Raw genomic sequence first — 23,044 nt, 5'->3', positions numbered from 1 at the left:
TCCTATTACTTGGATGATGGACTCTGTGGGTTTACCTGCCAATTAAATTTTATTCCTCCTAATTTCTATTTATCTTTTTATTTACTTTCTGAGATACTTCCTTAACATTATCCTCCAATCCTTTTAATTTCCAAAAGTTCTTTCATGTTTTCTTGTTTTATAGATAGAGTATCATCTTTTACCACCTTGAAGATATTAAGGTTTTTTAAGAAGTTTTTTCAGCTCCTTGCTCTATCTCTAATTTATCTGAGCTTCTTTTTTTTTTTTTTTCCTTTTGTTTTGGCCTCTGTCTTTAATGTTAGTAGCCTTCCTGAAATATCCATCACACTTAAGAGTCAGGTATTAAAATCCTGATAAACTGTGGTGGGCAAGATGTGTCACAATAGGATATATCTGGGATCTGGCCACTTAGTTGGGGGTTCCCAAATGTAAATTTTGTAAGGTCTTTTTTTCTGGGACTGTTTCAGAAAAATCCACCAATCTCCTGCTGGGAAGTATAAGTCTGGCTGCCAGCATTTTGGGATCCAAGTAGGGGTTAGGAAATGGATATCTCAGGATTCAGACTTTCATTCATTCCCTGTTTATTTTGACTTACCCCGGCCCTCTGCTGTACCTGGTTCAATCTTCAGAAAATAAATCATCTAGTCCCAGAATCAGAAAAGGATGCTTTCCTGACTATGCCCTGTTTTCATCCTTAGGCCTCATTCCTGCTGTCTAAAAATCATGGTCCCTTCATTTCTGAGTCTTTTTCATGTTTATGTGAATTATATCTCATAAAGCTGTTATTTAAAAAAAAAAAAAAGCTAAAGTTTTAACTTGGCTTGGCTCTCATTGATGTCCCTCTTCTAGACATTTGGATTTCAGCTTCTTCTGTTCTGCTAAGTCAGTAACCACTTATCTATCTGCTTTCCATCTTACATTTTTGGGTAACTTTTTGTCCTCTGTTGTCTCCCCTACTGTTTTTTCCCTTCATGGGTTTATAGTTTTTTTGAGTAATAGCTTTACTAAAATATAGTTCACATACCATACAATTCACCTATTTAAAGTGTATAATTAGATGGTTTTTAGTATATTCACAAAGTTGTGCAACCATCGCCAGAATCAATATTAAAACATTTCATCAGCCCCAAAAAAGAAACTCCATGCCCACTAGCAGTCATTCCATTTCCTCACCAAGCCCCCACCCAGTCCTAAGTAACCAGTATTCTACTTTCTGTCTCTATGGAACTGCCTACTGTGACTGGCTTCTTTCACTTAACATAACGTTTTCAGGCAGGGTTCATCCATGTTGTAGAATGTATCAGTGCTTCATTCCTTTCTATTGCTGAATAATATCCCATTATTTCATTTATATATTATCAGTTGAAGGACATTTGGGTTGTTTTCATTTTTTGACTATTATGAATAATGCTGTTATGAACATTCATGTACAAGTTTTTCTGTGCACGTATGTCTTCACTTGTCTTGGATATACACCTAGGAGTGGAATTGCTAGGTCATTTGGTAATTCTATGTTTAACCTTTTGAGGAACTACAAGATAGTTATCCAAAGCAACTGCACCATTTTACAATCCCACCAGCAGTGTATGAGAGTTCCAATTCCTTCATATCCTCACTAACACTTATTATCTATTTTTCTGATTATAGCCATCCTAGTGGGTGTGAAGCAGTATCTCATTTAAATTTTGGTTTGCATTTACCTGACGGCTAATGATGTTGAGCATCTTTACATGTGCTTATTGGCCATTTGTAAATCTTCTTTGAAGAAATTTCTATTATATCCTTCGCCCATTTTTTAATTGGGTTGTCTTTTTATTATTGAGTTGTTAGAGTTCTTTATCTATTCTAGATACAAGTCCTTTATCAGACATATGATTTGCAAATATCTTCTCCCATTCTGTGGGTTATCTTTTCACTTTCTGAATAACGTCCTTTGCATCACAAACATTTTTAATTTTGATGAAGTCCAATTTACCTAATGTTTCTTTTGTTGCTTGTGCTTTAGGTGTAATAGCCAAGAAACCATTGCTTAACCCAAGGTCACAAAGAGTTATACCTATGTTTTCTTCTAAGACTTTTATAGTTTTAGTACTTACATCTAAGTCTTTGATTCATTTTGAGTTAAATCTGTATATGATATGAATATAGGCTTTTTTATATCATGTTTCTTGTTTGAAATGCATATGATCGCATCTTATGGTAATTCTTAAATACTGAAAAAATATGTAATATTCTTACAACTTTTGTTTTAAAAGGAACCCAGAAATATGTCTCAAGTTTCTCTTCTGTTTTATTAAAACAAACTTCAAAGAATCAATTTTGCTATGATTTCCTGTGGGTTTCCTTTATTTGCACTCTCTGCTTACCTCAGTATGTTCTGACTTCCTAAATATTACATCTTGTTGAAACTAGAAAACCACTATTTTCTTTTCTTTTTTACCCCTGTATCTTGAAGTAAATGTATTTCAGAAATAAGAGTCTCCTTCTTATTCCTTTTTTATTTTTTCCTCTTTTTTCTTTTGTGATACAGAGCACATCATAAAGGTCCCAGGTATTTTCTTCTATTTATTCACTTGATACGTTCATTTGTTAACCTCCTTTGCTGTCATTTACATGGGTCTTTTTTGGGGTTCGCAGCTTTTAAAACCTGACCCTGACAGCCAATGTAAACAAGCTACCTGGATGTAGCACCAGCAACTAGGCTGGTTGGAGGGGCTGCCCCTACCCCAATGTCCAACAGCCTGCCGCTAAAAGCTATTTCAACATGTTTGGGGAACAGAGGACAGAACAGAGGTTAAATAAGTGCAGGTCCCCATGCCTGTCCACCTGTTATACTGAGGTGGAGAAGTTAAGAACATGTCACCATCACCTCAGATCCCGGTGGTCTAGATGCTGGATGACAGGCAGGTTTAATAAAGGGCAGGTCACTGATCTCTCTGTTCCATGACTCAATATTATAGACTGACCCCAGACTCAAGGCCAGCTGGAGGCAAAGGTTTGTGTAGACAGTCTTTGTCAAGTCTGGGGCAAGCTAAGTTCATTTTTAGATGCTAATGTTGCTACTGTTATTACTGAAAGTATGTATATACCTAACATATATATACATATATCCAAAAAAGCTTCTCCTGGGTCCTTCTACTCCCTCCACAATCATTCCTTTTTCAAAACCTGAAATTGAGGTGAAGTCCTTCATAAAACCACTTCTTTGACTGGCTCAGAGAACCCAAGTCCTACAACAAATTTTTTTGTAAAGATACCCTTGTCTTTTTTTTTTTTTTTACTTTATTTATTTATTTAAAAATTTTTTTTTGGCTGCATTGGGTCTTCATTGTTGTGCATGGGCTTTCTTTAGTTGCAGCGAGTGGAGGCTACTCTTCGTTGCAGTGTGCAGGCTTCTCATTGCAATGGCTTCTCTTGTTGCGGAGCAAGGGCTCCAGATGCACGGGCTTCAGTAGTTGTGGCACGTGGGCTCAGTAGTTGTGGCTCACGGGCTCTAGAGCACAGGCTCAGTAGTTGTGGTGCGTGGGCTTAGCTGCTCGAGGCATGTGGGATCTTCCCAGACCAGGGATTGAACCCCTGTCCCCTGCATTGGCAGGAGGATTCTTAACCACTGTGCCACCAGGGAAGTCCCCCTTTTCTTTATAATTAGAAAAATAAACAAATCTTCATTATACAAAATTTTTTTTCTTTTATAGGAAACCTGCAAACCCCTAACTGTGAGTAGTAAGTGATAGATCGTTTTCAAGTCTATTCTTCCAAATTATCAATGTTCACTCTACAGCATCAAATGGTACAATTTATTTTTTAAATATCCAATAAGGTTAATAATAGAGGCTGCCAGGGGAAATGGTGAATTATTGCTTAATGGTTACAGAGTTTCTGTTTGAGGCAATAAAAAGTTTGGAAATAGACAACAGTGATGGTTGTACCACACTGGAAATGTAATTAATGCTGCTGAATTGTACACTTTAAAATGGTCAAAATGGTAAATTTTATGTTATGTATAATATACTACAATTTTTTAAATACCCCAAAAAAGTTAATAATAAGTAAATCATACTTGGTAGAACATTGAACATTTTACTTCAAAATAGATTTTAGTGATAGTCATTAAATAAGCACTTATAAGCAAAATACACTGAAAACCAGAAAAGTTTTCTTTTGATTTCTAACTTTACAGTGGTATGATTTACTTCATAGAGAAAAATAAATCCTAGTTTATAAGGCTTACAACCAGAATCAAAGAGCATATTAAATAGAATACCTGACTAGATCGTAACTTCTTATTTTCCAGATGGCTCTTCTCCTGTAACAGGGCCTCCTTCTTACAAACTATGGCCTCCCGTTTCTTTAAGTCTTCTTCCAGCCCCTCTAATTCTTGGCGTTGGTTCAGAACTTTCTCTACTTCTTCGTCTAACCATTTCTTTTGCTCATCCAATTTCTACATTAAAATTCCAAAGAAATGTTATAATTTGTTTTTCTTCACCATAAAATTTATATGGTAATAATATAACTTCAGATTGACTAAAACACCTTAAATGAACATTTAAAAACTATCTGGAATACCTTAAATGAACAGTGAGAATAATAAAATAGTGACTGTCCAAAACTGTCAAGAAATAAGCGGTTCTAAGTTAACATCTTTCTGTGTTGTTTTATAAGGAATTAAAATTTATTCCACAAATATGTTTGAGTCTGAGATTTTTTCAGGCATCAGGACAGTTTTCTTTATATTGAGAGTTAGTTCTGAGAACATGCTGGAAATCTTCTCTGTTACAGAGGTGCACACCTCTCTCACAGCACTAATACTCCTGATTGTTCTACAGTCTTTCTCTCCTACTTGAGCTCCTTGACTGATTGCAGGGACAGTGCTTTTTGCCTCTCTAGCCCCAGTGCCTGCTCTACTGCCTGGCCCATGATTGGCTTTCAATAAAATATTAAATGAATTCTTGATTCAATCAATCAACTAATGAGGTGAATAAATGAATACACCTTGTGGAAGACATAGATGATGGAGTATGGAAATCCACTCTGCATTGTAGCCTCTCAACATCAAATAATTACAAAATAAAATAAATTGAGCTGTAAAGATTTCCAAAACAAACATCTCAGTGTTCTCTTGAGTTAAGGATACCCAGAAATAAGTACAAACAAAAATGTGAATGGAATGACTGTCCAAGATGAACTCTACCAAGTGCCCATCTGCACTGGCACATAGTAATGAAGCAATGCCACCTAAATAACAAATAATAAGAAAACAAATCAATATAGTACTATTTTCCAGTTCTTCTCAAACTTGATAAAAACTGTCCCTAGAAATCTATATTACGACAATAAGACAGTGAATATGCGTGAGAAAAAGAGAGCAAAGTGGCCAAGGCAAAGCAGGTCCAGAGCTATGTAGTTTTCCATCCAGACCTAGATAGTATGGTCCTATAAGCAACAGCACATCCAAATAATATTGAGGCCTAAAATAGCAGCTCTACAATTATTAGGAACAGGAAGCATATCCCAGAGCAACTACAGAAATACTTTAGTTTTGTTATATCCAGCTATACCTTAGAAACTCCATATATGAGACCCTATGAAGACTAGCAATTAACTTAAAACATATTCTACAAACATTTCTTGGGCCTCCCTGGTGGCGCAGTGGTTGAGAGTCCGCCTGCCGATGCAGGGGATACGGGTTCGTGCCCCGGTCCGGGAGGATCCCATATGCCGCGGAGCGGCTGGGCCCGTGAGCCATGGCCGCTGAGCCTGCGCATCCGGAGCCTGTGCTCCGCAACGGGAGAGGCCACAACAGTGAGAGGCCCGCGTACCGCAAAAAAAAAAAAAAAAAAAAAAAAAAAAAAAAAAAAAAACATTTCTTGACTGTGAGTGGGGTTTGAAAGATGAATAACAGATATTCTGTAAGCTCCATTCCAACAGGAAAGAAACCAAAAAATTATGACGGTTGATAATAAATGTTGTATACAGCTAACTCCTAGGTACTATGTATGCAAAAATGAAAGGAGGGATCGGTTCTGTCTGAGAAATGGAAGAAATGTCAGTGCCAGCCTCACAGAGTAGGCAATATTTTAGCTGTGCTTTGAAGAATGGGTAGGAGTCTGCTAACATAATACAGGTTTTTTAAGGGAAATAATAATAAATGAATGGATTTTTCTGCATTTGATATAATAAAGGGTATGATTTGTACAATTCACTGTATCTCAGTAACTTTTCTGAAAATTTCTTATTCTGTCTTTTCTTATAATAAATATTCCTACCACACAGTTCCAATTTTAACTACTCTCTTCTTATAAGAGAGCTTCATATCAAATCAATGTCCTATTAAAAGCTCTTTGGATAGTCATATTGATTAATTTATAATCTTGTTCTTGTCCCTGTTTAGAGTCAAATTCTGGAAAATGTTGTTTTACAACATTAAAAAGCATGAAGGTTTTTGTTTGTTTGTTTTATTATTATTTTTAACCCAACATAATCAGTGCAAGCTGTGGGAATCTATTATTGTATTCATTTAAAATTTAGATCCTTAACATTTTGAAAAGCAGGTCTAACTATTCTATGCATTCCTACCTCACCTACTCCCCCGCATACCCTTCCACCCAGAAATATTACCAAGCATGTCAGTGAGAGAGCTCTTCAACTAATTTCTAAAATATACTAGTAAAATAACTGAGAATACATTCATGTCCTAAATTTTACTATTAAAATATATAAGATTTAAGAAGAGAGAGCAAATAAATTTTTCAAAATTAAGGTGATGTATTTGCATTTGAGGGTAATAACAGTTTTAAGCACAGTAATCATCTTTAAGACTTTTAGAACTGCCATTTCTAATTTACATAAAATTAAAATTTTGTTTCTTTGAACTCTGATATTAATCTATGGATTTCATTTTTTAAATGTGGCACTAAAACAATAGCTTTTTAATATATTATATATGGTGCATATACAATTTGGTTGTGCTTGAGTAGAGAGCTCTTATCTTTAGAAATATATGTTTCCAGGCGAATAAACCAGTCTTGACATGGGAATAAATACAATCTAGTTTTCATGTTTACATTCCACAACATTCAGATAAACCCATTTCTACTGAAATAAGAATACAGCACATTTCCAGATGGGAAATTAATTTTTTAATAACACAAAAAATTCAGAAGAAATATTAGAAATTTTGTACTCGAGTGGCAAAGTCTAGTGTTCGAAGATTTTATTCAGAGTCCACCACTTTTTACCCCTACTTAGACAATCATCAAATTGAAGAGAAACCAGGAAACACTAAATAGAATCGACAAACCTGGAGTTGGTCTATACTTCCAAATGAACCTTTTCTCCTCTTCATCTTAAATGCATCAAGGTCCTCAGCTTTCAGTTTTAGACCTTCTTCCTGTTCTGTTTTTAACTGTAGTTCCTACAGAAAACAGGAATTGAAAACACCTTATTGCTTTTACTACATGGTCATCATTAAATATTTATGCAGATAATCATTTTAACATTTACTTTCTTAGTTGCAAAAAGAAAGAAAATGAGTAAATGAAGGTTGGGGCCATTTAAGAAGAAAATAATGTTAGCCCCTCATTCAAGCAATAAAATCTCACAGTAAAAATCAGGATTTACTAGAAAAACTAGGTATTTTTTTCATTCTTTGCCAGTGTTACAAATTTGCATAACAGGGATAAGAGTATGAAAATTATAAATCTGCTCTTTTCCTCTGCCTTTCTGAGTTCATTACCTTCAGTTAGTCCACCCAAAGCACCCATCTGCAATGGGGATATTAGAATTTATCACAGGAGAAATGTAAAAAGAAAAGTTATATTCAGTTTCCAGCATTCAAAAATCAGATTTTGCAGCATGAAAATAGTCTTTCAAGACTGATCATGGTCCTCTGAAGAGTATTTTCCAAATTCCTTTAGTTTCCATTCACATCTTAAGAGTCAAGTCAAGAGGGCCCTTGTGTTCTACTGGGGTTTAGAGACGATGTTGCCATCCACCACCAAAGCTTAGCAGGAATCAGGAAGGAGGCCATGAACTCAAAGTGAACTGGTCCGCACTGCTATTTCTTACTGGTCCATGATGGATAAGTACAGAAATTAAAAGTAAGTGTTTAGAACCTTTTACAACAATTTAACAGAAGAATTTTATGTCTGTTGAATCTAATAATTAAAAGATAGACTTGTATATTTTAGTTTTTATTTCATTTTTCTATTAGTTCTTATTTTACAAAGGTATTGGGCTGTAACAAATGAATAATAAAATGAAAATTGTATCTTTTCCATAGGTAATTTCAGAAGTACTGATAAAAAGTAAGTAAAAGGGAAGTCTACCATTTTCCAGCCCTGGAAATGGCCGAAAGGAGAAAAGAGACAGTAAAAAAGATGTGTGTCCCAATTTTCTTCTCTCTGAGTTTTCGCCCAGAAAGGGGATGATAAATAAAGGTATCACTGAGAGCAGACGGAGAAAATGAGGACTGCAGTGCAGAGGCCTCACACCCACATGGATCTGCCCAGTCTCGCTGAAAGAACAGAGAAGTATGATCAGGAAACAGAGACTAATTGGACTCCTTGGCCTCAGATGATGAGGATCCTGAGTTGAGAACAAATAGGGGTCAGTTATTGTGGGGAACTGACCCCAAAACTGAAGGTGAGGACAGGTCACTGGGCTAGCAAGCTAGATGGGAGATCTAATAGTCTCAACAGGGATTTATAATGCCATTAGGAGATGAGATGAAGCCAAAGCACCTCCAGGCTCTAAGCTGAAAGTGAGACCAATCTATGAACTATACTGGCTTCACATCAAGTGCCAGCAGGGAAAGGTGAACAAGAGAGAGCAGATTCCAGCCAGTCACATCCAAGGACCAAATGAAACTCATAAAGTCCCTTCCCCCTCAACACCATGTGATGCAATAAAGCTACACACCTGAACACCACATATACCAGACTCTATCTTTGAGAATCAGGGGGAGGAAGAGGCCAAGAGACTGAATATTCTTATTCAAGAGAACTGAGAATTATTTGAAGGAAATGTTTAAACTATCAGAATAAGGTTTGGACAGACTGGTTATTTGGTTAGTTCCTGTGATATTTCCAGAAATTCTCGTGACATGGTTTGGGCAGGGCAGGGTGGGAGGGGTGTCATAAGGAACACAGGTCTGCTATGGACTAGATAAAGAAATTTTCTATGCCCACTTGAGTTGAATTATGAGTGCATTTGGACCCTGTTATATTTACTACCCATTAATTTTTCATGCTTCCCTAGTTCTAGTTCACAGTTATAATTTAGCCCCTGTCACAGTCACAGCAACATCAGGATGCTGAAATAAAGGCACCTTATACTGGAGCTGACTGCCTACTATTCTTATTCTTCTACAAATGCTTTGAAAGTGTACTGCAGGTGGTCTAATCCCCTCTTTTGCATGTTGCTCTAGACATTATTACCTTTACCTTATATTGTAATCTCTATTATAATAGTAAAATAACTGTCTACCAGGTACTGTGCTATGCTTTTTACATCTATTTAATTATCCCATTTAATCCTCACAATAATCCTATGAAACAGATACCATTATAAATCCCATTTTATAGATGAGGAAATCGGTGCTTAGAGAAGTAAAAAGCCCAGGTCACATTTCAGGGGTTCCCATACCTTTCCTTTATAGTTCATCCATAGTCTTCAGTTAAGAACTGCTGCTCTATGGAGAACCTATGCAGAAGTCATAGTATTCTCTGGAAATGGTTTAGTCAAGTGAAAAATGGAATGTTAGAGAGTTAGCTCCAAACAGAAGACAAGATAACCCTTAGGACTCTGAGCAGGCTTTGTTTTTGCATGAAGTAGTAGAAACTTCAATATATCTTTGGGGCAGACTGTTCCTTTTTCTGGAATACTCATTCTCCCCTTAAATGGGCCATATTTCCCTAGAATGAAAGAAGGAACAAAATTACCCTAGATAAGAATGTAAAAAGTTTAAGTTACAGGTAGAGTTGCATTTCAGCAGACTATGCATTCTGCTCAAAAGTATTTTTCTTTTCCCTAAACATAGATTTAGAGAGTGCTATATCTTGTTGGTTTAAGCCAGGGTTCATGAGAGATGAGAAGCTGAGACCCAAAGACCACAGGACTGACAGGCAGGCCTGATCCTCACACTGGAGGAAGGACAGCAATGAACAGACTAGGCTGTTGGCAGTGAAATGAGAATTGAACAGATTCAAGATATTTAGAAGACTCAATTTATAGGACTTTGTGGTTCATTGGATATGCATAATGAGGAAGAGGACAGAGTCAAGGATGACTGCTAAATTTCTAGCCTACCCAATTGAATGCATTGAAATGTCATGTAAAGTACACTGGAAAACTATATTTTCTCCCCCATGAAGGGAGCAGGGAGGAGGAATAGTGGGGAGATAAGTAAGGGAATTCAACTATAAGACAACCTAATAAAGATGTCAACGGTTGGATATATGAATCCAGAGCTCAAATGGCAAATCTGGTATTAAGGATTAAATCTGGGAGTTGTCAGAGTTAAACTGCAGTCATGGAAAAAGACAAGGTGAGAGGTCACCCAGAACAGAGTATGGAAGATACGAGGGCATAGGCTAGAGCCCTGAGTAATTCCCACAGGTAAGGAAACGACAGTGTAGGATAAGCTAGCAAAGACAAAGAACAAGCAATCAGAGAAGAAAAAACAAGGTGAGTATAATTTCACAAAGGCAAAGGGGGAAATATTTCAAGATGGAGGGAGTGGTGAACTATTGTGGATACATCTGAGGTATGACAGAGAGAGCACTAGTGAACTTCTCAAGAGCTTTGAAGTAAACGGTACAGCCAAGACCCAGAAACCAGACTGGAGAGGAGAAGAGAACAAATGAAAGGAAAGGAAGCAGAATCAAATATAGTAAACTTTTCCAAGAAGTTTGGTTATAAAGGGGAGAAGTGAGAGAGAGAAGTATAAAGTTGAAGGAGAGTAATTTTAGGATGAGAAAAGTCTAAGATGTTTAAAGAAAGAATCTAGGAGAAAAGGAAAAGCTGAAAATACAGGAAGAGAAAAAGACAAATGAGATAAAGCACATAAGTGCTTAGCACAGTACTGACTGAAGACAAATAATAGATATTATTTACTGCTATAATAATGATTATTACCATTATTATTTAGAATGAGTAACTCAAGGAAATTAAGAAAGCAATTCCATTTATAAAAACATCTAAAATAATAAAATATCTGGGAATAAATTTAACCAAGGAGGTAAAAGACTAGTACACTAAAAATTATAAAACATTCTGAAAGAAATTAAAGAAGATTTAGATAAATGAAAAGATGCCCCATGCTCATGGATAGGAAAACTTAATATTGTCATGATGCCAATACTGAACTAAGAGATCTACATAGTCAACACAATCCATATCAAAATTCCAATGGCTGCGGGCTTCCCTGGTAGCACAGTGGTTGAGAGTCCGCCTGCCAATGTGGGGGACACGGATTCGTGCCCTGGTCCAGGAGGATCCCACATGCCATGGAGCGGCTGGGCCTGTGAGCCATGGCCACTGAGCCTGCGTGTCTGGAGGCTGTGCTCTGCAACGGGAGAGGCCACAACAGTGAGAGGCCTGCGTACCACAAAAAAAAAAAAAAAAAAAAAAAAAATCCAATGGCCAGGACTTCCCTGGTGATCCAGTGGTAAAGAATCCGCCTTCCAATGTAGGGGACTTGCATTCAATCCCTGGTCAGGGAACTAAGATCCCACATGCCTCAGGGCAACTAAGCCCACGCGCCACAACTACTGAGCTTGCGCGCCTCAATGAGAGAGCCTGTGTGCTGCATACTACAGAGCCCACGCGCCACAACTACTGAGCTTGCGCGCCTCAATGAGAGAGCCTGTGTGCTGCATACTACAGAGCCCACGCACCCTGGAGCCCACACGCCATGACTAGAGAGAGAAAACCTGCATGCCACAACTAGAGAGAAGCCCACGTACCACAACTAGAGAGAAGCCATTGCGCCACAACAAAGAGCCTGCACCACAATGAAAGATCCTGCATGCCTCAACTAAGACCAGATGCAGCCAAAAAAATAAAGAAAATAAATAAATTTTTAAAAAGTGGATCTACAGAGAAGAAGCCAAGAACAGATCGTCATAAAAGGAATAAGTTGAAAATAAAAATTTGTTGAGTGCTGCTGTAAAAAAAAAAAAAAGAACTATGCATTAAACACAATTAAAGCATTAAAGAAAAAATTCCAATGGCCTTTTTTGCAGAAATGGAAAAGCTGACCCTTAAATTCATGTGGAATTTCAAGAGTCCTCAAATAGCCAAAACAATCCTGAAAAAGTACAAAGTTGGAGGACTTACTTCCCAAAATCTACTGCAAAGCTACCGTAATCAAAACAGTGTGGGGCTTCCCTGGTGGCACACTGGTTGAGAGTCCACCTGCCGATGCAGGGGATACGGGTTCGTGCCCCGGTCCGGGAAGATCCCACATGCCATGGAGTGGCTAGGCCCATGAGCCATGGCCGCTGAGCCAGCACATCCGGAGCCTGTGCTCCTCAACAGGAGAGGCCACAACAGTGAGAGGCCCATGTACCGCAAAAAAAACAAAACAGTGTGTACTTGCACAAGGATAGACATATAGACAAATGGAATAGAACTGAAAGTTTAGAAATAAATCCATAAATCTACAGCCAATTGGTTTTTGACAAGGGTACCAAGTCCATTAAACAGGGAAAGAATAGTCTCTTCAATAGATGGTGCTGGAACAACTGGATTTCCACATGCAAAAGAATGAAGATGGATCCCTACCTCACACCATATGCAAAAATTAACTCAAAATGGACCAGGAACCTAAATATAAGAGCTAAAACCATATAACTCCAGAAGAAAACATAGGGGTAAATCCTTATGACCTTAGATTTGGCAACGGATTCTTAGATATGATACTAAAAGCACAAGCAACAAAAGGAAAAATAGATAAATTGGAATTTCATAAAAAATGTAAAACTTTGGCGCATCAAAGAATATTATCAAGAAAATGTAAAGGGCTTCCCTGGTGGTGCAGTGGTTGAGAATCTGGTGCCAATGCAGGGGACACGGGTTCGAGCCCTGGACTGGGAAGATCCCACATGCCGTGGAGCAACTGGGCCCGTGAGCCACAACTACTGAGCCTGCGCATCTGGAGCCTGTGCTCCGCAACAGGAGAGGCCGCGAGAGGGAGAGGCCCATGCACCACGACGGCTCACTGCAACTAGAGAAAGCCCTCACACAGAAATGAAGACCTAACACAGCCATAAATAAATAAACAAACAAACAAATAAATAAATAAGAAAATGCAAAGATGATCTACAGAATGGAAAAAAATATTTGGAAGCCGTGTATCTGATAAAGTTTAATGTCCAGAATACATAATGAATTCCCACAAGTCAACAACAAAGAGACAGCCCAATTAAAAAGCAGACAAAGAACTTGAAAAGACATTTCTCCAAAGAAGATATACAAATGGGCAATAAGCACATGAAAAGGTGTTCAATACCATTAGTCATTATGGAAATGAAAATCAAAACCACAATGAGATTCCACTTCACATGTACTTGGATGACTATAATAAAAAAGAAACAGAAAATGACAAGTGTTGATGAAGATGCAGTGAAATGAGACCCCTCATACATTGCTGGTGGGAATGTAAAATGGTGCTGCCACTATCAGAAACAGTTGGTGGTTCCTCAAAAAGCTAAGCATAGAATTAGCATATGACTCAGCAATTCCACACCTAGGTATTTCAATTCCAAATTGAAAGCAGGCACTTGAACAGTTACTTCTATGCCAATGTTTATCACAACATTATTCAATAGCCAAAACGTGGAAACAACCCAAGTGCCTATCAGATAAATGCTGAAACAAAATGTTGTGCACGCATGCAATGGAATATTGCCCAGCCATAAGAAGGAATGAAGTTCTGATATATACTACAACATGGCTGAACCTTGAAAACATGATGCTAAAGGAAAAAAGCCGGATACAGGACAAATATTGTATGATTTCACTTTTATGAAATATCTAGAATAGGCAAATTCATAAAGAGAGAAGTAGATTAGGGTTACCAGGGGCTTGGGGGGAAGAGGGGAAAGGGAATTATTGCTTAATGGTTACCAAGTGTCTATTAAGGGTGATGAAAAAGTTTTGGAAAAAGATAGTGGTGATGGTTCCACAACACCGAATGTAATTAATGGCACTGAGCTATACGCTTAAACAAAGCTAAAATGGTCAATTTCATGTTATATTATTTTATAAAAATCAATAATGTAATATACCAAAACTCACTGTATGCTTTACATGGGTGAACTGTATGATATGTGAAGTATATCTCAATAAAGCTGATTAAAAAAAAAAAGAATCAGTAATTTGGCTTAAATGCTCTTTTAAGTTCCCTTCCATCAATAAATTCTGTCATTTTTTTTTTTAAGGTCTGAGAATATATTATTTTCCAAAGTTTAAAATCTAGGAAATCTCCAATTATGTTCCAAACCTTGGGTCTGGCTTAACATTTGAACAGAACAGAGCCTGGTACACAGCGCTAGGTAAGTGTTTGTTGTTGTTATTATGATCATTATCATCCTTCTCTTCTTCAAAAGAGCCCTACTGAGGCAAGTATGATAAGGCCATCTTAGATAAGAATAAACAGACACGGAGAGGGTAAGTGATTTTCTCAGTAAATGATCTAGCCAGGAACTGAGAGAGTTGGGATTGAATACATGCAAGCCTGGCTCCAGAGCCCAGGCTGACACCACTAGTTCCTCCCCAGCCCAATCCATTCTATAGAACGGCTGGGCATACAGGTCTGATCACTTTTCTGCACACTATGAATGAAATGGTACCATTTTACCTTGTACCTTTTTCTATGCTGCCGCATGGACAATGCATGTCAAAGCACTTTGAAAATGGCAAATCCTATTCAAATGTTAGATATTTTTTTAGAAAGTCAGCTTTATAAATTTGTGTTTTTGACAGCCTCAACTGAAGTTAGGATCCTAGTTACAGAAATTATCATGGCACTTTCTTTTGGGAAGTCAAAGCCTTCAAGACAGTACTCAGAATTCAATAAATAGCTTTTACTATGTAGATCAACAAAGTTTTAAAGTGAATGAGGACAGCAGCCAAGGACAGGCCAAGGTGAGATACCTCACAAGCCAACTGAATCAAGACCTTGGTTACATTAGCTCTGAGCAATTGAACATTTCATATTATGCTTAGCAGGAAAGTATGACAATATTACTTTGATTTTTTGTTGACCCTGCTGAATTTCTGCATCCAGTTGCTTCCTTTTCTCATTTTCTTCTTGAAGTCTTTTTTGCAGCTGTACCTTTTGATGTTTCATGTGATCTACATTCTGCTCTAGTTCATTAGCACGTTTCTCATTTTGGATCGACAGTGATGCCAATTTCTTACTATTTTGTTGCTTCTTCTGTAAGACCTGGGATCATATGGAATATTTCAAAATGAAAAACTGCACCTCTCATATCCCTCCAGTAAACTTAAACTTAAACTTAAACTTTTCATTTAATGTCGCAGGGGAGAGGTCACAACAGTGAGAGGCCCGCGTACCGCAAAAAAAAAAAACAAACAAAAAAAAACACTTCAAAGGATTAAATAATACATATAAAACATCTAGTATGTATATAGCACTTGGTAGATACTTAACTATCACACTTCTCATCCCCACCACCATCCTTATCATCTTTAGCATCCCCATCCCCATCAGTTGTGCATGCATATGGCAAAGGCACAGAAATCTCTAAAACTACGTGGGACACTTCTTTCAGTCCTCCGTCTATGAGATGTTTCTTTTGAATTTAATTAAGTTCTTTCCTTTCCTCATCAGTACCCTCAGCAGAAAAAGATACATAACAAGAAACATGGAAAACAAAAAGAACATGATAATTCAAACCCTATTAATAATCTTTCATTTAACCTTTTAATCACAACCATAAGAATAATCTTTGCTAAATCCACACACAAGGCTTAAGCTATAGATTTATACAGTAAATATAATAACCTCCTTAGAAAAATAATAATTTTGGCTATTTCAAGAAAACTGGAAAAAACACAAACACATGAAGACTAAACAATATGCTACTAAACAGCCAATGGGTCAACAAAGAAATCAAAGGGGAATAAAAAAATACCTTGAGACAAATGAAAATGGAACCACAACTGTCCAAAATCTATGGGACACAAAAAAAGCAGTTTTAAGAGGGAAGTGTACAGTGATACAGGCCTTCCTTAAGAAACAAGAAAAATCTCAAATAAACAATCTAACATTACACCTAAAGGAACTAGAAAAAGAAGAACAAGCAAAGCCCAAAGTTAGTAGAAGAAAGGAAATAATAAAGGTCAGAGAAGAAATAAATGAAATAGAGACTAAAAATACAATAGAAAAGATCAGTGATACTAAGAGCTGGTTTTTTGAAAAGATAAATAAAATTGACAATTTAGCCAGACTCAGAAAGAGAAAAAGAGAGGCCTCAAATGAATAAAATCAGAAATGAAAGAGAAGTCACTACTGATACCACAGAAATACAAAGGATCATAAAAGAGTATGATCAGGGACTTCCCTGGTGGCACAGTGGTTAAGAATCCGCTTGCCAATTCAGGGGACACGGATTCGAGCCCTGGTCTGGGAAGATCCCACATGCCGCGGAGCAACTAAAACCATGTGCCACAACTACTGAGCCTGAGCTCTAGAGCCTGCGAGCTACAACTACTGAGCCCACGTACCACACCTACTGAAGCCCGCGCACCTAGAGCCCGTGCTCCGCAACAAGAGAAGCCATCCCTGCACACCACAAGGAAAAGTAGCCCCCACTCACCGCAACTAGAGAAAGCCCGTGCGCAGCAATGAAAACCCAACACAGCCAAAAAAAAAAGAAAAAAACAGAGTATGATCAACAATTATATACCAAAATATTGGATAGCCTAGAAGAAATGGATAAATTCCTAGATACACACAGTCTTCCAAGACTGAATCATGAAGAAATAGAAAATCTGAATAGACAGATTACCAGATTACAAGATCAGTTCTTACTTATTAATATTGAGTATAAGAATTACAATCAGAACTGAAGGTAGGACAACCTTTCTGCCCGTGGACGCCGCAGAGTAAGCATCATTGAAGTCTCCCCCGTCTACTGCTGTCGTGTCTAAGTCAGTCTCCCAAAGAGCCCGAACAGCTGCAGAAGCTCCTCATCAGACGTTTGAGCTTTGAAACAACCGACGTGAGTCTGAGGAGCCACCTGAGCAGCAGGCAGCACTCACAGTGTGGTAACGAGGGGTCCAAACACCAGGCGCTCCAGAGGCTTCGGGTTTGTCACATATGCCATTGCAGAGGAGGTGGATGCGGCCATGGATGTGAGGCCACATGAGGTGGATGGAAGAGTTGGAGAACCAAAGAGGGCCATCTCAAGAGAAGATTCTCAAAGACCTGGCGCCCACTTAACCGTGAAAAAGATTTTTGTTGGTGGCATTAAAGAAGACACTGAAGAACATCACTAAGAGATTATTTTGAACAATGTGGGAAAACTGAAGTGATTGAAATCATGACTGACTGAGGCAGTGGCAAAAACAGAGGCTTTGCTTTTGTAACCTTTGATGACCATGACTCCGCAGACAAGACTGTCATTCAGAAATATCACACAGTGAACAGCCACAACTGTGAAGTAAGGAAAACCCTATCTAAGCAAGAGAAGGCTAGCGCTTCATCCAGCCAAAGAGGTCGAAGTGGTTCTGGAAACTGGTGGTGGTCATGGAGGGGGTTTTGGTGGGAATGACAACTCTGGTCGTGGAGGGAACGTCAGTGGTCGAGATGCCTTTGGTGGCAGCCGTGGTGGTGGGGGATATGGTGGCAGTGGGGATGGCAGTAATGGATTTGGTAATGACGGAAGCCATTTTGGAGGTGGCAGAAGCTACAATGATTTTGGCAATTACAACAATCAATCTTCAAATTTTGGACCCATGAAAGGAGGAAACTTTGGAGGCAGAAGTTCTGGCCCCTATGGTGGTGGAGGCCAATACTTTGCCAAACCACAAAATCAAGGTGGCTCTGGTAGTTCCAGCAGCAGCAGTAGCTATGGCTGTGGCAGAAGGTTTTAATTACTGCCAGGAAACAAAGCTTAGCAGGAGAGGAGAGCCAGGGAAGTTACAGGGAAGCTACAGGTTACAAGAGATTTGTGAACTTGGCCAAGCACAGCGGTGGCAGGGCCTAGCTGTTACAAAGAAGACATGTTTTAGACAATACTCATGTGTATGGGCAAAAAAACCTCAAGGGCTGTATTTGTGACTAGTTGTATAACAGGTTATTTTAGTTTCTGTTCTGCGGAAAGTGTAAAGCATTCCAACAAAGGGTTTTAATGTAGATTTTTTTTTTTTTGCATGCGTGCTTTGATTGCTAAATGTAATAGTCTGATGATGACGCTGAATAAATGTCTTTAAAAAAAAAGAACTGAAGGTAGGATATAAACCTATGAAATTATAAATAAATTTCATAATAATCATAAAGGAAAGCTCTTAATTGTTTTGTTCTACTAATGTTTTGTTCAAATGAGTACTTTGTTAGACGTCGCAGCCTTAATTTAACGGTCAAGAACTTTAAAAAAATTGATCGCAAGACTCTCTGAGGTGAATTGCTAAGGGAAAATATGTATTCTGAAGGAAAGTGCAAAGTGTCAAGTCACGTTATTTTAACTTGGTGTTGACTTGAGAGGCTACTTAAGTATAAAAAAATTTTAATGGCGATGTGCAGCTGTTTGAGATGGCATTAAAAACCCTAGAAGAAGGGACTTTTTTGCTCTGTTCACTTCTGCATCCCCACCTAGAACAGGACCTGGCACACAGGAGGTGTGCGGTGAACACTTATCTTGTTGAAAGAAAATAACTGTGGCACAGTTTCAAAAATAGGTAACTAATGCTCTGACTAGGTTAACTACAATTCCATTCTATGTACAGTGGAAACAATATGAAAGCAACAGATTATGAATCAGGGACTTCCTTGGTGGTCCAGTGGTTGAGAATCCATACTGCAATGCAGGGGATGCTGGTTCGATCCCTGGTCAGGAAACTAAGAACCCACATGCCATAGGGCAACTAACCCTGCATGCCACAACTACAGAACCCATGCACTCTGGAGCCCTTACACCACAGCTACTAAGCCTGCACATTCTGGAGCCCACACGCTACAACTAGAGAGCCTGCACACCGCAACTAATGAGCCCGTGCGCTGGAGAGAAGCCTGCGCACCACAGTGAAGAGCCCGCATGCCACAACGAAAGATCCCGCGGGCCGCAACTAAGACCTGACACAGTGAAAAATAAATAAATAAATAAATAAAATATTTTTAAAAAATAGATTATGAATCAAAAGAACTGGAAAAGGCATTTTAGTAAATTCATTATAAGCAAACTAACAAAGCACTCTGACTATACCAAAAGCATCTGGGAATGGCTTCCTACACAAAATCTCTCTATAATGGAATATTTCTCAAAGAATAGAATTTTTTAACTGTAGCTATATTTGAGGTTATAGCAAAGTCCAGCATTAGGAAATTAAGAATAAGATGTGGTACTCAAAGTTATTAACCTTTCTTAAACCAATCAGTTATGATTTCAGAAAACTGTCTGAAACAGTTATCGTATTTGTTGAGTGTCAAGGAAGTGTTATATACATACCAGATGTTTTATATATATTATTTAATCATTAGTTAATCTTTTATCCTTCAGAAAAGGATACTATTTTCTGTGGTTATCTTTATTTCTCACCATGTGGTTTTTGATAAAAAGATTAGAATAACACACTTCCTGAATGAGGAAATATACTACCCAGACTAAAATTATGTAAACTCACCAGCATACTGGATAAGAAAACTTGCCATCCAGTTCCTCCCGCTAGTAAAAACTGAATACTACTTCTTTCCTAACTAGGTACAATAATCCTCAAAATCAGGAAGCCTTAAGTAAGTTTTCTCAATTGTATTTTTTAAATTACCTGGACTCTTAGCTTCGCAGCATCCATCTTTTTACGAAATTCCTTCTGTAATTTTACCTTCAAAGCAACGTCAGAAAGATCTTTGTTTTCCAGTTCCTCTAGCTGCTTTTGCATTTCAGTTAATTCCACTTTCGCCTGTTCTGCTTCATGTTCAAGTTTTGTTACTTTCAGAGAATACTGTTTGCTTACGGACTTGACATCATTACCTTCATAATAATAATAATAGTAATAACAATTATAAATTATGTTTAAAAACTAAGTAAAACACCAAAAACATAAAATTTTCCTACTCTTAAAAAGCTGGGCAGTAATTATTTAAGGCATAGCATTAAAAATCCAGCTGTCCCTCCCATCCCCATCAAACACAACTTGCCACCTGTCCTTTTAATAATTAGTTCCTTAATGACTGTCCCCATCTGGTGCCGTTCTATCTTCTCCCTGGTTCATCTTTTGTTCTGAATTTGCAGTTTACCTTTGCTGGCATCAAACTTCAGTTAAAAGGTATTTGGGGTGACTCACTGGCCTCTTGCTTACTACACTTTGTCTTCCTACCACCCATAATCTGTCTCCGAATTCTTTTCTTTTACTATTATGAAAGTTTTTCAACATACCAAAAGTAGAGAAATAATATAATGAAAGTCCATCACCCAGATTCAACAGTTATCAAGATTTTGCCACAGCTACTTCATCTATACCTTTTTTTCTTCAATTTACTTAAAAACTTTAAAGCAATCCCAGATATAATGTCATCACCTATGTATACGTCAATAAGCATCTAAACAGAATATGGAAATAACCAAAAAGTCATTATCACACCTAACAATGCTAATACCCACCAGTTCCTATTCAGACTTCCCCAACTGTCTCAAAATGTCTTTTACAATTAGTCTATTTTAATCACAATCCAAACAAGGTCACAGTACATCTTATTGTTATGTTTCTTAAGAATCCTTTAATATAGAGCTGGCCCCCTCTCCTTTTTCATTTCATTTGAACTTGTTAAAGATAAATTTTTAAAAAATGCTTTTCTTATGAATATTTTGAACATAGAGAAAAATAGAATATAGATATTTCTATATCTCTTTTCATTCTAGGTCCAGCTACTGACCCTAAAAATTTGGTTCTGATTTATTCTGAATAGTCAACTGTCCTGAACCAGACTGGCAAACTAGCAGCAGTGGGAAGTAAGAGTCTAGAGGTCATGGGGTGAATAATCACCAGGACAGGTTGTTATACTGGCATACTGTAAAGCTCTTAATTTTTTAATAAAGGGAGTTATTGAACTAAATGCACTGTAAGTTGTCTTCTGGCTCTACAATTCTATGATTTCAACTAACTTCAAAATACATATGACAACAATGTTTTAATGAATGTGTGATCCCATAAATTGTTTAACAGGCCAATATTTTATGAACCACTAAGAAAAAAAATTCAGTACCAATTACACCATGACAAAATGCTAAAATGCCACTGATTTTTAAGATGCATCCTGATTTCAGAGATATTAAAATGTGAAAAAAGTGTGTATTAAAATTGATGAAATACAGTATAATTGTCATTGTTATTAATTTTGGCTGAAGTAGCTACAGTTTGGGGAAGTCTTCAGTGAGAGGACTTTGAAAAGTAAGTACACATTGACCCTTTTGCTAATCACCATTTCTAAGGATCTTTAGGAAAGCTCCAAATTTCCCTTCTTTCTAATGAACAAGAGGACTTTCTCTGTTTAAGTTCAGGTATCCTCTATTTTAAGGCGACCAGGATGGGTATACCAGGCTACAAAAGTGTGCTTGTTTAGTTAGATATCCCATGGTGGGATAACCTATATGAAAGAAAATCATTTATTTCAGAGTGGTAAATATCCTCAATTTCTACACTCACTACCCTAAAATCATGGGGATGGAGAAGCTATTTAAACCCCTAAACCATTTCCTAGATACTCCTAAGAGAGGTTTACTGGCATTGATCTTGCCTATGAGGAAGGAGAATGGTCAAAATCAAACATCTGGGATAACTGGAGCTGGGACGATGCATAGCCCATACACCAGTAGGAATGAGAAAGGAAAACGCTTTGGACAGCAGCTAGAGGAGAGGAAGTTGAGAAAGGAGGACCAACAGCCAGAAGGCAAGCTTGCAGGAAAGAGGAGGGAGAGGCCAGGCAGGTTTCTCCTTGCTGGCAGAGGATTTGGGACCCACAATTCGTGTAGTTTGAGTGTGATTATAGTCTTGGGCTTGAAGAAGAGGATAGTATTTCCTTCAGTTTCCCCAAATGTGACCAGAGTTGTTTTGCATTGAAATTGGGAGAAAGAAACGCTAGTGTGTCTTATTCCTTCAATTCTTTACTGAATTTCAGAGTAGTCAAGGCTTACACTTTGAGTGTATTAGTGAGGGGAACCCAAAAAGCTTGAGATGTACATTTTAGGGCAAGCCTAATGGAGTTGCAGGGTGAGGAGAGGATGTGGTACACATGCCCAACCTGGTAGATTAAGGGGAGGAGATGAAAGCCTGGCTCACGCACGAGGACAGCTCTCAAGGACAAATCCTTATATCTTCAGAAAAACAAAAATTAGCTACATTTAAAATATAAAGTTTATAATTAAGGTTAAATATGAACTATCCAAGAAAAAGAGACTAATAATTTAAAATAAGTATTTACTAAAAATGAACTCAGAAAACATCTCAGACTTATCCCAGATGCCTAGTATGTTTCTAAAAAGTGGCAAAAAACATTAAGTGCCATAGAGTTTCAGCACAACACAGAGTTCACACTAGTTAGAAAAATTCATAGATGAAATCAAATATAACAAAGTTCTTTTGATAATTAACCTCCACATACTGGCTCTAGAGCACACCTTGTTAGAACGAATTCTAAGCTAACGTGGATAGTCCTGAGCATCAAAAATTAAAGTAAATGTTACAACATCAGAACCAACTTTAGAAGCTTTTCTTTTTTTTCTTTTTGCGGTACATGGGCCTCTCACTGTTGTGGTCTCTCCCATTGCGGAGCACAGGCTCCGGACGCGCAGGCCCAGCG

At 37.8% G+C, this 23,044-nt stretch overlaps 1 protein-coding gene across 4 annotated transcripts in view; it reads right to left on the bottom strand.

Moving 5' to 3' along the window:
- The window catches only part of KIF27 (kinesin family member 27), a 93,673-nt gene that overhangs the window by 31,401 nt on the left and 39,228 nt on the right, over positions 1 to 23,044 (bottom strand). For 3 of the 4 annotated variants that reach the window (XM_082610926.1, XM_082610927.1, XM_082610929.1), the window contains 4 exons: positions 20,014 to 20,219; positions 15,254 to 15,451; positions 7,301 to 7,414; positions 4,265 to 4,441 (listed from right to left, as the gene is read on the bottom strand). In XM_082610926.1, coding sequence (XP_082467052.1) covers positions 4,265 to 4,441; positions 7,301 to 7,414; positions 15,254 to 15,451; positions 20,014 to 20,219 — 695 coding nt within the window. The remainder of the gene's footprint in view (positions 1 to 4,264; positions 4,442 to 7,300; positions 7,415 to 15,253; positions 15,452 to 20,013; positions 20,220 to 23,044) is intronic. The other variant, XM_082610928.1, reaches the window with a different exon arrangement.

This window comes from Mesoplodon mirus (genome assembly GCF_964341445.2).
Source record: "Mesoplodon mirus genome assembly, chromosome: 1".
Classification (NCBI taxonomy): Eukaryota; Metazoa; Chordata; class Mammalia; order Artiodactyla; family Ziphiidae; genus Mesoplodon; species Mesoplodon mirus.
This window is presented reverse-complemented; position numbering and strand designations above follow the sequence as displayed.